This window comes from Columba livia, chromosome 7 (genome assembly GCF_036013475.1).
Source record: "Columba livia isolate bColLiv1 breed racing homer chromosome 7, bColLiv1.pat.W.v2, whole genome shotgun sequence".
NCBI classification, from domain to species: Eukaryota; Metazoa; Chordata; class Aves; order Columbiformes; family Columbidae; genus Columba; species Columba livia.
In genome coordinates this window covers 36,412,018-36,428,452 of record NC_088608.1, presented here as the reverse complement: position 1 = coordinate 36,428,452, position 16,435 = coordinate 36,412,018, and the positions used below count along the sequence as shown (strand labels likewise).

Sequence of the window (16,435 nt, the reverse complement as noted above, 5' to 3'; positions counted from 1 at the left end):
TTTGGTTCTCTCAAAAAAACTGCTAGGAGATTCCTTCAACAGTTTTAAATGCTACGGGAGACAAGAAAGCCTAGCTGTCCTCTGCTCTCAGCAGTTTCTGGATGCCAGCTATTTTTTGTACACCAAATTATAGGCAGAACAGCAGCATGTTCTGTTCTTATTGTGATGTACCGCACACCAAGCACATAGTGATGTGACACACTCGGGGAACAAGAGAAAAGCACTGAGTGATGCGACCTGAAATGCACCGCTGACTGATCTATCAGAGTTTCTTTTGGAGACTGAGAAAGAATATCACTTTGGAGAGCTATAACCAGAAAACTCAGGGCCTCTTTCCCAAAGCCTCAGTACCCAGGTGGTCGCTCTATGTTAAATTTCCTCCAGGATTTCACCTTATGCAATTCATGACAACTTTCACACACAAAACCAACATGTATGCAAGAAAACTCAAGAGCATGATGAGCTCTCTGCTGCAACAGCTGCACTCATGGGCTTCTGAGTATGTGAGTGCTAGAAGAACAGGCTAATCAAAATGCATGATACCTTAGCATATCTTATAAGCAAAAACATGAAGGTGAAGAAATAACTAGAAAATCTGTAAAACAATATACAAAAGTGTGTGACCATCAAACTGTAATTTTCTTTAAATGGGAAGAACAGAAAGAAATAATATAGCCCAGGAAGCAAGAGAGCGGCACAGCAGATCTGCTTTTTTACAGAAGGCCGGTAAGAAACAGAACTGATGCAGAAGGGCACTAGAGGTCAGTGTGCTTCTACTCTGGGGCCACATTAGAAAAGACAAGTGTACACTATTCAAAACTTAAGAGCTTAGGGAAATTCCTTTTTGTATACAAGATACTGGCCCCCAAACACTTGGCTTGCTAGCACAACATGTTATCTGGAGAAAGATTTTCCTAACCCCAAGGGAATTCATTGTGAGACAACAGGAAGATTACTTTTGTTTTCCCTAAAAAAAACACATTAAAGAAAATGTTCTGACCTAAACAATCTGAACAATTATAGCATATGATTTTTCTGAATGTTTTAAATTGCTCGCAGTTGAAATCATCTTGATGAGTGTTCTGCAAGCTAATGCAGCAACTTCATGCTCCGGCATTTTCTTCAACTCTTAAAGAGGAATCTTATGCAACATGAAATAAGGTATTTACAGCTCTGACATGCTTGCCAAGATTATCTCCTTCCAAGCGAGACATTACATAAGAGAACTTAATGCATAAAGGGCAACTGCTCATTCTTATTATTGCTTTCAAGTGTGCCTTTAGCAGCTACAGTATCTCTGGATGAGACACTAAAAATCCTGAGAAAAGACACCAAAGAACAAATCCAACCAACACCTAACAATCAGGAAATACAGCCATTGATATGGAAGTTTACGGCAACATACTTACAACTTAGCAGAAAAAGCATTTGCTCTTTATACTTTGCTATCACGTTCACCTGGCAAGATTTACATACGTTAACTCAATAGATACCTGGAGGTGTGTACGTTTCTACTGAAGAGTGCACAAGAACAGACCGTCTTTTTGAAGGCATGGGCATTTTCCTCTCTTTGTATTTTGCGAGTGCTGCTTGTACTGCTTCGGTGTGGACATCTGCATAGAAAACAAACAAAAAAAAGGTGAAAAGATTAGGTTTAGTCATCATTTCTTTCTGAAAACATAAAGAGCAGCAGCGGCATTTTTTACAGCTCAAATCAAAGGGCTGAACGGCACATGATGCACCTTATGGCTTTAGCCCTGTTCAGCCCAACCGCTTGGCTTGCAGGTTCTCAGCTTCAGACGACAGAGCAGAAAAGTCCAAAGCTAAACTACAGTAACGTGTTTTTCAGTTCCGAAGCTGTGACAACTCTTTTCAATTGTTTCTCCTTCAATGGTGTTCAGTAGGACCGAAAAAACCTGCCTGCCTCCCACTCAAATCCAGCTGAGAAGCAACGGCTTCAAAAGTGAAGGGAGGATACAAGCAAGGTCAAGTCGACATATTTTCCACGTGAAATCAGCTTGAAAAGGCTTTGCAAGTATCACTGAGGAAGAACATCCAGAAAACCAATACTGAAGCTACAGAATATCCAGCACATTCGTTCTGAGCTATGATTTATTTCTATTTTGGGGGGAAATTTCAACACGGATACTGTAAATCTGCAACAGCACTGGAGTCCATCCCTCAAAATCTGCAATGGGAAAAGAAGTGAAAAATGTACACTTGAAGCTCTCACAAAACAATGCAAATAAAAACAGAAAGAAGAGGCTAAAAGTATATGAAGAATTAGGAAAGACGCACAAACTTGTTTCACTTCCCTGAAAGCAAAGATTAACCTAATGTACCTAATATTGGGTGTATTTTAACTTTTCTTATTTTTTAAGCCAAAACTGAGATAACAGAGGAATTTGGTGTTCAGTCAAGACCACACTGAAGATAAAATTTAATGTATTCAAGTCATTCTAAATCGCCTTCAGCAGATTTTTCTCTTTGACATATATATTTCAGCGGTGTCAAAAGCTAAAACTTATGTAGAAAGTAAATTAATGAGAAGCGAACAGATGTCAAGAAGAAACACAGCAGACCAAAAATACACTTTAACTTATGACCTAAGATTCAAACTCAACAAGTACCACATGTATACACATACACATAGCTAAAAAAGGGCCCAAAAAGCAAGTACTGTGATGGTGCATCTGTCTTAGCCCATTTCTTTCACGTGGAAGCTTCTATACAAAAGAATGAAAGTGTTCAATTTGACAAAAAGATGTATTCTTTCATTAAGTATCAATCTAAGGCTGCAAATACATAACAGGTTCATTGCCTTGTAGTTATGAAACTCAGACATGTGACATATAAACATTTATACAATGAGATATTTTTTAAAAAAAGCAATTTCTCTGCTCCATGCCTGTAGGGATTAACCTTAATGACGACTACAAGTAAAGCTGCATATTTTACAGTACTTTTTGTTTTTTTTTTTTTTTAAAAAAAAGCTACCATTTCTGGTACTAGTCCCAAACCTGCTTTGGTCATGCTCAGCACAAGGTTCTTCCTAAAAAATTTTAAATGTGCTGATCAATTCCAGTTAACTTTGACAAAGTAGAGACAGCACAGAGGAAAGCTAATGAGTATATATCTTAACAAAAATCAGAAGAGGTTTTTGCTCATCCCAGAATATGAAAGGCTGTGAAACAGCCAAGTGCAGCAGATCAATGTGAACCTGTGGGAAGTCTTGGCACAGCTGCATCCCAAGGCACTGGACGAACACCTTACACTTGGGGGACAACTATTCAATTCTCCATTTCAAAAAGAACCAGATTGCAAATGCTGCCCTACTACACAGCACGATTTACTGCGACACACGAGGCCGAAGAGACGCCGTGAGAGAAGCAAAACACACGACTGGAAGAGCATCGCGCCTTTAAGAGAAATGCCAGAAAAAAACAATCTGCTCTCAATAAAAAAAAATCAGGAAGCTGCTTTTTTTAGTTACAGGTCCAAATGAGAAACAAACTGTTTCCTGCAGCCTGGACAAATGGATTGGAAAAATCAAAATAAGCCCTGTGCATATATATAGTCCCAGACACCACCTAGTTCTTTGCAGCAATCGTGTCACAGCTCTCCCAGGATAATCTGTTCAGTGCTGTATTTAAAATACATATATATATATATATATATATATATATATATATATATATATATATATATATGCAAATATACACCACCACCTGTGTGTTCTTACAAGACTAAGGAGTTTACTGGGTAGATGCTTGTCTCAAACAAGAACTTTCAGTGCAACTAACCTGTGAGAGGTTCAACGACAACACTGTTATGAAGAGAAAAATGTATTTTAAAAGCACCACTGCTTAAACCTCTATCTTTTGAGACAAGATTATTTTTTAATACTGTGTACCTTGTTAGATTTTTGTTGCTGTCCTTCACACCAAGGAGTTGTTAAGAGATGCTTCGTGTATTAAAAATTCACTGTCCTCTCTCTATGTCTCCCTGTCCCCCTTCCCTACCGCTTTTGTCAAGTCTTGGTTTCTCCTTATCTTGCGTTTTGGACTTTCTCCCTCCCCTTGTAAAAGTCCACAGTTGAAGTTTATTCTCATGGATACCCAATAACAAATCTCATAATTTCACAAAACCCCGGGAAGTTTAAGCAGAACTCAACACGTCTCTTGTTTTGTTGTGTTACTTAGATGCACTAAGGACATTACTGCTATCCACAGACTTTTGAGACTGTTACTTAAATTAAAGGTTATTTTTGCAGCCTTAAAAGTTAGGGGCAAAATACCATATCAGAACTGCAGTCAAAAACCAAGCTGCGTTTTGCTTTTTTTAAAAGATGGTACCTATTAGATGCATTCACTTCAACCATGCATATAGCTACATATAATTTAGAAGATATTTTTATGTTACATTAATAACTGATAGTAAGAAGGGGAACATAACAAATGTTTTTTCTCCAGCAAAGGTCTTCTAAAAGAGAAAAACAACACACAATATTTATAGTCCGAATATAAATTAAGTCATCAAATAACACTGCAGATAAAAAAACCCAAAGCATTCTTAGCTAGTTGTGTATTTAGGGAATGGAAAGGACTCGCTAGAGGGAAGGGTATGTTGAGGCATTTTATTTTAACAAAGCAGAGTGGGACAGGTCATAACACCACACAGATTTGTGATAGCAAGCATGGGAACTACTTTTTATTCCATTACCAGAGGGCAAAACCAGCACCACCTACTCCCAACCCCACAACCTGGAAAATACCGGATTAAATGATAAAAAAGCAACCAGAAGACAGTGAGGATAAATTTTTATTCTGTTTCATGCTTTGTTTTTATAGTGCTGATTTAACTCATCAGTTCCTTCTATACTCATTAAGATCTATTTCCAGCTTGAAATCTTTCTTTTAATATCATGTCCTTGGATAACAACTGAGTGGGACCATCTTCTCTCAGCCAAATAAATCAAGTAATCAGTTTTACTTCCCTGGAACACTTTGATCCTGCTGCACTTTTACTTTAAGAGCTTTTCTACATTATGTACATTATGAAACAGAATTCCCTAAAAAGTTAAAAGGAATTAAATAGTTTTAAAGAACCAGAACATTTAGGGTACAAAAATTCATAAATTACTACAAATTAAAGTTTATTTGGATATTGGAGTTGCAAGAAGAAGCTCTCTACCATCATCTATTATTAAATTCTTAAAATTTTACTGTGAAACTGACTTAACATATGAGAACTGCGGACTTTGCTTTTCTTCAGTGGATTAAATAGTCATTAAAATCAAATCAAATGTAATCTGTATCACATCATATTTCCGTGAGCAGGGAACACAAATGCTCAACAGTGAACACTGAAAGAGATGAAGAGCAAGTCCAGCATCTTATTAACATGAAGATTGCACATATCAAAGTGAGAAAAATGTCCGTATGCTGCCATCCAAAAGCAGAAGTCTTGAAAAAATAGTTCTATGCTTCTGAACTTTAATAAAGCTGCAAGAAACCACCAACAATTTATTACTGATGCACGACGTTTTTTCCTTCCCCTGTTGTAGTAAGCCATATAACCTTCTCTTGCATTTTATGTACCTATTCTCATTTTCTTTCCATCTACATGTCCTTAAAAAAAAAAAAAATGGAGGGGGAAAACTAAGAAATAGTTTGCGGACTATAAATCACCTAAACTCTTACATCCTAAACCTTCCAGCTATGACAAGAGCATTTTTGTTCCCTGGTTGTAGCCCCTGCTTGTTTCTCAGCCTCTGATTCTTGGTCCTGCCTTAGGCACAGGAGGAAGAATTTCTACAGCTGTTTAAAGGAAAAATGGCATTTACAAGTTGACCAGTTTCCCTTCTGCTCCCAGATCTCCAAGTACCAGCAACTAAACCAAACAGCACTGGTGGCCCATTTGATAGCATCCCTCTGACAAGTAAAAAATTTTCTGGTAATATTTACTGCTTGAAGACAAAAATTTGTGGGTGATAAAAGTTCTAGTTAATTTAAATAGACACCAGCTCTGGCAAACTATTAAAATATGTACTTACAGCCAGTAAATGGCAGATAATTTGCATTAAAAGGCAAAATTGTTTCGCTTGCTTATTTTAAGTAATTTATGTTGATGGGTCTAAAATAACTATAATTGCTCGAGAAAGAGATCCTGTTCTATGAAAAGTTGCATTCCACCCTCATCAACTGCTCTTGAAAAAGACACAGCAGAACTGATGAGATGTGAAGGAAGGAAAAAAAATAAAAAGAAAAAAGAAAGAAACAAATACTGGAAAGAAATTAGAAAAGAAGAAACAACACACCCTCCACTACCCCCCAAAGTCTAAAGAATAAGTCAGGCAACTGATAGAAGGAGCGATAGTATCCAGATTTACAGCCAAAGCTGTTTATCCTTCACAACAGGTAATGTGGGTCAACATACAGGGAAATTGACCGAGGGAACAACATTTTGAGCTGGTGGTGGACACCTGTTCTTTAGGCAGAAAATGCTTGTGACATAGCTGGAATTTCTCAAACTGAGGCTGCTTTGTGCAGCAAAACTGTGACTCTTTATGTTGAACTATTGGGAGGAACAAAGTAAAGCAGCTTCGCAGTAACCAGCGTTTTCTGAGACGTCTTGTCAACATTTCTGTTCACGCTGAACATATACATAAATCTCATAGCATGAAAAAGAGCATCATCACCGATGGGAAGCATTTTCAGACTTGAATCTACTAGATGATTCAACAACTGTTAGAGCAGTAATACTTTCGAAGAGTAAAACCACATGCAGCAAACACCCGGGATTTTTCTTTCAGTCTAGCTTTACACTGAGATCAAGAGGAGTACCACTAATGCCATAAATCCGAAGAATTTTCTACTAAGGAGGTGGTATTGGTGTCTGAAACCTATATCTACATTATGTTGCATAGACTTGGGTTTAACTTAAGTCAAGCAAAAGCATCGCTATTTGGTTTTGATAAGCTAAGCCTTGTCACATATCGCTAATGGGAAAAATAAATCCAATTACATGTGTTACAACTAAGAATTTTCTCCCCAAGAGTTTAAATTTCAAAGTGAAGAACTTTTAACGAAATATGAGTTAGTGGAGCAGGGATGGGAAAGCATAGAAGGACATGACAGTCCACATGAAGCATTACCATGGGTTTTGGCACTGGCCAGTGATAAGTACAAGACATAACCTGAAAACCCTAGGATCAGGCTTCATCTTCAATAACTGGCACTGGCAGAATTGCCTGAACACTTAAGGACAGTCAGCAATACTCATATTGAGATGCACGAATACCGGGCGAGCTCTACACTGATGAGATTGTGAGCAGCACTGCAGAATCACTGAAAGTCAAGCTTAAGAATTTTAAAATCAACAAGGCCATACAAATATTAACTCCAGAAAAAGAGGAGGCACTGATAGACTAACATTCAAAAGCCACATCTCTTCATAAGCAAGTATGCTGGCTGAACTGGTTAATATCCACCCAATTTTCCATGTCTTGCACTGTAAGACTAACGAGTCCTATGCCGAAATTCCCCCAAACAATACCAGTAATATAGCAGGGTTGTTTACTTGTTCCTTATTTTTGTTTGTTTTCTTTTTTAAGTATCCTCAGTGCAAATCAAATAGGACATGTTGAGGCTCTGAGACAGGAAAATCGTCCATGTACACAGCATATTGCTCTAGACCCTCCCAGCTCTCTCAGGTGACGGTTCCCGTGTATTCCTCATTGTAGTTGTGCTCTTTCTCCAGATTTTATTTCTATTGATTTAACAACATCAAATGCTACTTGAAATATATTAATTTCTGCCAGATTCATGACTCTGCTTGTAATTTATTTTGAGCCTGCTTGGTCACAAACTAACTTGGAAATCATGGGTGCAATTCAACCACTGAATCTGTTTTTTTTCCAGTATATATTCAACAGTAGAATTATATGGACAATACATTTGATATGCAAAAATAAATTTAAATGACTGTGTCATTTAGTTAATTTTGATACTACATAACCTTCCCTGATATTCAAGAATTTCTTCTTTGTGTATCTGAATACTTGAGTCTTTCCCAGGAGCCAACGTACCCTCAGAATATTTCAGAAGCCTCACTCATCCTTCAGTTATTCCTAAGGAACCCAGAGAGGCACATCAGCTCTATTTGTGGAGCAAGGTTTTAAATATCAGCAATGCATATACAATGCAATAACCACCATGTCCAAGCAGCTGCAAAGCAAGATGACGCAAGACCAACGACATATGAAGGATGCACAGTACAAGTCATCACTTGCACTTCTCAGCCCCAAACTCAAGACATAAAATTACCCTGGAAAACAAACATACAAATTTCCAGCTAAAAGCCCAAATTATTTAGGAGAGAAAAGCTTCCAAACACCTGCCTTTTCTCACTATTGTGACAAGGAATTTCACAGGGAAACAGTGCACTTCAACCACCTGAAAAGTAACAATGGAAACAGGATGTGATGAGGATATTGATATTTTCACAGAAGTTTCCAAAACAGGTTTGTCACAGTGGTGTCCATTTAAAATTAAGTAGAATGTCCATTGTGACATTTCCCTTTTTTGTGCACTTGCTTTAAACCAGGAAATATTTGAAAGTGAGCTACAGTAAATATGATAATCCTATAACCTTCCTTTAACAAAATAGCTCAACAAACCAAACAAAAAAAACCCACCAAGCCTGTAGTCTTCTAAACGTTTAAATAACTGTTCTGGAGACCGGAAAACCAATCAGCAAACAAGATAAAATTGTTCAGCATGGTGTAAAATTCACAATAAGAAAAACATCAGAAGGCAGGTCTACACTCTCTTTCCCTCCAAGCGTTTCCTCCATTCTGGATTCGAACAAAAACACTCCCCTATGGAAACACAAAAAGCTACTTGAAAAACATTCAGTAGGTCTCCCCTCTCTCAGAGCACTTTCAACTTTCCCTTTAGGTGTAAATACTGCATTGCTGGTACAATTTTGCTCTTAAGACACCTGAAGTTTTAGCCACGTTCATTTTCCTTACCAGATCGGAAGCGCTCGTCCCTCGAGTTGGTGGAACGGGATTTCTGCTGTTTAGATACAGCAGCGGTAGGTTGCGAAGAGCCTGAGACTCTGTTCTCTGTTTGCAGGGATGGATCCACACCTGAAATACAGTTTTATTTCAGGATAAATTCAAGTTTGTAAATAAAACATCTGCTTCCTAATGTCTACATTCTTTCACCATCCTTGACACCTACATACCAGTTCAACTGGAGCCCTAAGTGTGTACCTTTTAAAAAAAATAATCTCATCTTCCAACTGCATTTTAAATTAGACTTTTTAGTTTGATCCATAAGCATTTCACACAGAATAAACACTTCCAAATTACAGAAAAATGCCTTTGTTTTTCGCAGGAGTTCACGATCATTGGTAATTAGGTGTTCTGTATGCCAGATCCATGTGGAAGGATATTACTGCTGGACACCAAGACTTAGACATTGGACTTGGAGATCCTGAAGAGACAAGATGATATCGCTCCACCTTTTAAATAAAACTAGAACTATTCTGTCAAGTTTCTTTCGAGTCTAAACACAAGACAGCTAGTTTGAGCAAAGTTTACGAATGCGCGTATCTGTTTAATATATTCCCATTTAATAGAGCTATACTCAGAAGATTCGCATTTTCGAAAACTCCGCAATTCCCTAATAAAAACCTTGTAGATATTAAGGGCAGCATTACTCTGGCAGCCTCAGCTGTCTAAGAACCACTGCTCCAATCTAGGTTGGCTGGGCATTTTAAATACTCTTTAAGGGCTTTTTGCATGAACCTATTATAAATTTATGATCTTATGTGGATATCTGGTTTGGCGTTGTTTAACAGTAAATTTTCCTTACCCATATAAGACCTGCTGCACCAAGTTTCCTATGTTTTTAGCTCTTGTACCATATAGGGTCAAGAGCCTTGCATTTTACTCTTTCCTTCTCTTGAAGAGCTTCTGCTTTCCTGTCTGACCTCAAGTCTTGCTAGAACTCAAAAGAACATTTTCAAAATGCAGATATTTACAGAAAGTAGCTATCACTGAAGACATCACTCAAGAGGACTCTATGCCAGTTCCTTTGCAAGTAAAGCTCTTTCTTTAACAAGAAAAGATTCCTCCTTCTTTCATGGGCTTTCTGTTCTCCCCCCTTCTCCCCAAGTACGTACCAAGAAAGAAGCTGGTAATTAATTATTAATAAAACTAGCAATTATAAGAGATTTTTATAAAGACTTTCAGTAAGATGTGGTCTTCACATTTGAAGTGTAAGTTTTAAATACCCATCGGATTAAATGCACCAGTCCTACCTGAACTGATCAAAATGAACTTTCAAATATGCTCTTTAAATAGAATATCCTAAGGAAAAGTGTTCTATCTTCTTCCAGACTGGGTCAGTTGCTAGGTATCAGACAACATCACAAGGTGAATGTGCTCCATAATCCCCTTCCCATCCCCATTGGCAGCTGAAGTTAACTCCTCTGGATTGAAAAGCCAACCTTGAGTTAGCCAGGCAGGGCGTGTGGGCAAAAATAATAGGACCCTACGTGAATAGAAAAGGAATGTTTACTAAATCACACAGATCTACATGTTTAGAAAGTAATCCAACTCCAGAGACGTTCTGCTGCCTTTCACAATTTGCTGTGCAGAAAGAACAAACACATTCTCACCTAATGGAGTTTTCCTATTGTCCAAAAGTAAAGGTTTTGAAGTAGATGACAGGCTAAGTAATATCAAATGCATTTTCTGATAGGGGAAATGAGACAGGCCAGTAAAGAAACTGAAGCGTCCTCAGCGGAGAGCAGTCCAACGTGGAGCTGAGTAAGCACATGATGTTTCAACGCCACCCAATATAAAGAGGTGACCTTCCCTGAAACACTTACCAGAATTCAGTTTCTAAAAGAACAACAAATTTAGCCCACCAACAGAATTGATTCAACATATCTGATGCTCAAAGAGTGGTGAAAACATTTGAGAACTGTATTTTAGATTTCATGTGAACAGAAGTTTCACATAACCACACGTCAAGAGTCCAGCAAGATTTGTTAATCTGGAAACAGTAAACAACAACTTCATATTCTGTTAAAAAGACTGAGGCAAGACATCTCCTCAAAGCCTGAGCCAAAAAAAAGCAGATGCAAATGGATACCGTGATAACCAAGGTGGTGAAAAGAACAGGCTAAGCAGCTAAGCTGAGAGTCTCCGTAGAACAGACTGCCAGCTGCAGAAATTTTCAACATTTTTTGCTTTTTTAGAGACGAATGTTTCACATCGTAGTGCAAAAATGCCTAGGATGAGCCTGAAAAACATTGCTTCTTGGTAAATATAGTAAGATATTGCATCTGACTCTTAGGCTACACAATTATGTGCCAAAAAAATCCCGTTCCACAAGCTTGGTGAAGTTGTTAATTTATCCTGGTACTATGCAAATCATTACCTGAGCCTTCAGCAAAAGCACCTGGATAATTCGGCTAACTGCGCCCATTGGAACTGAAGATCTTTACAAAAATAACGTATTCAGTAGTATACATCGAAGACACTTGATCCACTATCACCGTGTTTTGCCCATTTTTATCTTACCCAAAGCTAACAAGGATAAAAAGTCATCCTAACGAGACTGCCTATTCTACTAAACAATTTGCTGTTACAGGATGAAATTAATGCTAACATTTGCATTATAACTGTATTATTCCATCCACTAACACTGGAGATTCAAGGCTAACACTACCATTTCTAGCAATTTTGATTTATACAAGCAAAACATTATTTTGCTATAGGAGCACTGAACAGTTGCCAGTCCAATGAAGACTCTTTGCTCTTGGCTAAACACATCCAGCATCAGATAGGCAGAGATAAACATTTCAGAAACATACTTTGCAAAAGCGCAAAAATTATAGCTAGAGGACTTCCCTGGCAAACCCCATGCAGAGCAGTGGCCCTGTTGCCTCCTTCATCTCATCTGTATAAAATGTGATGTCTTAACATCAAACTCAATGGATTTTAAAGACTTTCACCAATGTCTCAGCAAACCATAATCCGAAGCAGCTATTGGACATTCAAAGCTAACTACCTTTGCAAAAAGACTGATCTTGAAATTCATCTCCCAAAAATAGAAATTCAGACAGAGTAACTTCAGCTCTAAACTAGGTTAATCTATATGAGGTAAGCCATACCAGTTCACTAGCTAAACCTTTCAAAAATATTCTCTTCCAAGTTGTAAACTGAGAAGTAAAAATAAAGGAGTTAAAATAGCATAGCAACAATTCCCTCCATCTCAGTTTTACTTGTATTGCTATCCAATTATGTGTCAATGCCTCCAAACATCCACAGTTTGCAGATGATGCTGAACTACATTAAAAAGCTCTGCAGAGGGGAGGGAAAGAGGGAGGCCAAAAAGGGAACTTCAGGCTCTTCAAACGCTACTAAACCTTCCTGCAGCTGTTGAATTGGACCTAGAAATAAGAAAGGAACAAAAGACGACAACCAGATTCAAAGCACTAAAAGAAAGGAAAAAGGGGCATGACAAAGCAGAAAGTAAAACAAGTGTGGGAAAGCCCAGGTCTGGCTCTAGGCCAAGCTCTGGGTCCACCCAGCCCCGCTCTGGTCCCCTCTCTGGTTTCTTCTCCCCAGGCTCTCCAAGGAGCACAGCCAGCCATCCCCAGGCTCTTCAGCCCATCTCCTACAATCTTGCCTCTGGCTGCCACCCCCTTGCTGTCAAGCCCTACAGACCTCCTGGCCATGTTTCTCTGTTGTGGCCTGTTTACCACCCACACTCGCACAGGGTCCCTACCAAAACGAGGGACGCTTTTGCCAAGGACTGCAGGTCAAGAAAGGTTCTCCTGCCCCTCTACTCTGCCCTGGTGAGACCACACCCGGAATATTGTCTCCAGTTGTGGCCCCTCAGTTCCAGCAGGACAGGGAACTGCTGGAGAGAGTCCAGCGCAGGGCAACAAAGATGCTGAAGGGAGTGGAGCATCTCCTGTGTGAGGAAAGGCTGAGGGAGCTGGGGCTCTGGAGCTGGAGAAGAGGAGACTGAGGGGTGACTTCATTCATGGTTATCAATATACAAAGGGTGAGTGTCAGGAGGATGGAGCCAGGCTCTTCTCGGTGACAAACAATGACAAGACAAGGGGCAATGCGTATAAACTGGAACACAGGAGGTTCCACTTAAATTTGAGAAGAAACTTCTTCTCAGTGAGGGTGCCAGAGCCTGGCCCAGGCTGCCCAGGGGGTTGTGGAGTCTCCTTCTCTGCAGACATTCCAACCCGCCTGGACACCTTCCTGTGTAACCTCATCTGGGTGTTCCTGCTCCATGGGGGGATTGCACTGGACGAGCTTTTGAGGTCCCTTCCAACCCCTGACACTCTGGGATTCTGTGTGACTGCTTGGCTCCCCCACCTCTGCCCGCCCTAAGGGGGAGGGAGCTTCAGGAGTTTCCTCGTTAGAGCCATTTATTAATCCCCATGTGAGCAGGGGCAGGGCCGGGTGTGCTGGAAACAGCTTCTCCTGCCCTGTTAGCACCACTTCACTCAGCATGGCAGAAGAGGCCCATCCTTGTGCAGCACCCATGAGGTATCTGCATGTAAGCCCTTGATGTCTCCATCCCCAGGACACCTCATACTCCTCAGAGTCTTCTCAAGCAACATTGAGTAGCTGTGCTAATGCTGAAGTACAGCTCCGCAATAACAGTCCTAGTCATTCCAGCTTTCTTTAAATAGAATTTTAGGTAGTTACTCCCCACTGAACTGTAAAGGAAAAAAACCCAAAGTCCCCAAACTCTCGTCACATATATGACCCAAGATTTTCAAGTTTCACATGGAACACATATTATAGTTAGAAGAGTCAGTTAGAAGAGACCCTCAGGATCATCGAGTCCAGCCATAACCTAGCCTAACTCTAGCACTAAACCATGTCCCTGAGAACCTCATCTAAATGCCTTTTTAACAGCTCCAGGGATGGTGACTCCACCACCTCCCTGGGCAGCCTGTTCCTATGTATACTGAGTTCCAGATCTTTTCATAGAAAACTTACAGCAGGAGACTAAATGGAAATTATTCCTCAGGAGACTGCAATCTGAGGACTGAGGCCCTCTCTTTACTTTTTGGTCTGAGAAGCCTCACATCAGTTATTAAGCACCCCGTCCTTACTCAGGTCACAGTTCAATTTTATCATTCTTTGCTGTCCTGCCCATCCCAGAACATATTACCTGATGTGTACATTTTTGTCTTGATTATCTGAAACGATCTAGGGGCTCACACCTTCCAGATAAGCAAAACTGAACAAAGCTCTACCCAATGTAATTTATAATCCAGATATTAGAAAATCATGAGTCAAAAGCAAACAAAAAAAATAGGCATCACATATATGTACTATGTTTGACAGTCTTCCACTGTTGTATAACATCTTCCTCTACTCAAGAAAGTAAACTTCAGCTCCTAAATTTCCACTTGGATAAAATAAACCAATTTTAAGGGTGCTACTACTTTCTATTAAAGGAAGAATACAACAGCAGCAAAACCCACAAAAGCATAGAAGACACTTATTAAAAGTTCAGTGAACCCAAATACCAGCCAAGAAACTAAACTGTCCCAATGAAAACGCCAACAGTGAGACACACCTGTTTACACATTATGACATGACTGTTAAACAGAACACCGAGGTGTTACTAGCTAGAACTTTTATTTCTCAATATAATACTCCATTCTAAGTAGCAGTCCAGGGGATTGCTCCACAAGCAGCCCAGCTCTCCCAACATAAGCTGATCCTGCTTGTCAGTCACAGCCCAAATTAATATAAATTACCCAGGTGCCCCGCAGCACAGGTCTAATCAAAGCAGGAGGTAAAAGCAGCAGAAGTCCTCATGGCAGAACCAGCAACACCAAGTCAGCTCTCGCACCTCGGGAGACCCTGTTAAAACAGCCCTTGCTTGGCTATTGACTTCCAAAGTGATGTTGGCCACATCACTTCCCTAAATTTGGTTATATTAGATGAGCTGGCAGAGGCAATGTCCATTTAAGCACGCTAATTAGAAGAGAAGAAAGCAAGTTACCAAGGATGATGGATATAAGCACATTTTGGGTGCCTCATGAGAACAGGTTTTACATTGTTAGTTCCAGAAAAACACAAGGCAGTGTCTCGCAAAAAAAGACATGCTGTGAAACAGCAGCAACACTTCATTAGCACAGAGGAGCATGAAGGGCCATCACCTACAAAACACATCCAGGGACCCAAAAACCTACGGATCCTGAAGCCAAGCCCACTTTATTTCTAGGAAATACACAATTTCTAAGTAAAACTCTGGTATCACGGGACTGTAGCTTTTAATTTTATCATAATTTTTGAAAACTATTTACCTCAATGTTTCTGATAGAATTAAATCCTTGGCGTTTAGTACGCTATTTGATCTTTTGTTCTTGACCTTATCAGAAGGTTTACACCAAGATGTACACTTTGTGCAGCTTCTAAACTCTCTGCCAAATATTCTGTCGCATAAAGATCCATACAGAATAAACCATCCTTAAAATAATACGATTATTAGGCTCTAACTATCTAGGAAGCCCTTATCGTTATTTAGGTGGTACCTACCAACTGATTACCAAATGAACCATGAGAAAAGATGAATGGCTTGCACCTGACTACTTAAGTTCAGATTACTTGAGAACCACCTGCCTGAGGACTGATTTATTTGAAAAAAAAATAAAATATATATATATATATATAAAATTCACAAAGTGATATCACCAACATTTTGTTTCTTCTCCTGGCAGCAAGCTCAAAAATATTTGCTTTACCTAGACAGATATAGTTAGACTGGCGTAGAATGACTCTTACTTTTAATGAAAAAATTATTTTTCACAAAAAAACCTCAACAAAAAACATAGTCTAATAGCATCATCTGCATATTCAAGCTCTTATAAGAATGTCCTACAAAATTTGGTCATAATACTGAATACTGCCATACTGAAAAATGACTCAATTAAAAAGGCACACGAACAACAATCTCTTGATACTTTGGGAAACTGTGAACAGTCAAGCTACAAACAGCTTTTTCGACCAGCCCACGTGATCATATTACATTTTCATACATTTCATTTAAACCAATTACACTAAGATCGAACTAAATTAGTCTATTAAAATTTGGACATACTTTGATCACAGCTTTTATAGCTGTCATATAACGTAGGAGTTTTAACTCAATAGCATCAAGAAAAAGGTAACTGCACTTTTTTCCTGTAAGTTATAAATATAAGAAATTATAAAAGCTATTGTAGACTGCGAGACACAGGAGTAAATTGCACATTTCTTAGAAGAGCAACTACAGAACAAACACTATAGGGTATGTAAAACACATCCCGTTCTAACTGAATGCGAGGCTGAGGCACCCACAGCTATATAGATTCACAGAACAGCCCA

At 39.2% G+C, this 16,435-nt stretch overlaps 1 protein-coding gene across 9 annotated transcripts in view; it reads right to left on the bottom strand.

Moving 5' to 3' along the window:
• The window catches only part of DIP2A (disco interacting protein 2 homolog A), a 106,092-nt gene that overhangs the window by 49,926 nt on the left and 39,731 nt on the right, over positions 1-16,435 (bottom strand). For 7 of the 9 annotated variants that reach the window (XR_010473774.1, XR_010473773.1, XM_065069390.1 and 4 more), the window contains exons 3-4: positions 9,035-9,154; positions 1,494-1,613 (exon numbers count right to left, since the gene is read on the bottom strand). Coding sequence is in view for 7 of the 9 variants with exons in the window: in XM_065069390.1 (XP_064925462.1) it covers positions 1,494-1,613; positions 9,035-9,154 (240 nt within the window). In the remaining 2 variants the exon portion in view is untranslated. The remainder of the gene's footprint in view (positions 1-1,493; positions 1,614-9,034; positions 9,155-16,435) is intronic. The other 2 variants (XM_065069389.1, XM_065069393.1) reach the window with 1 other exon arrangement.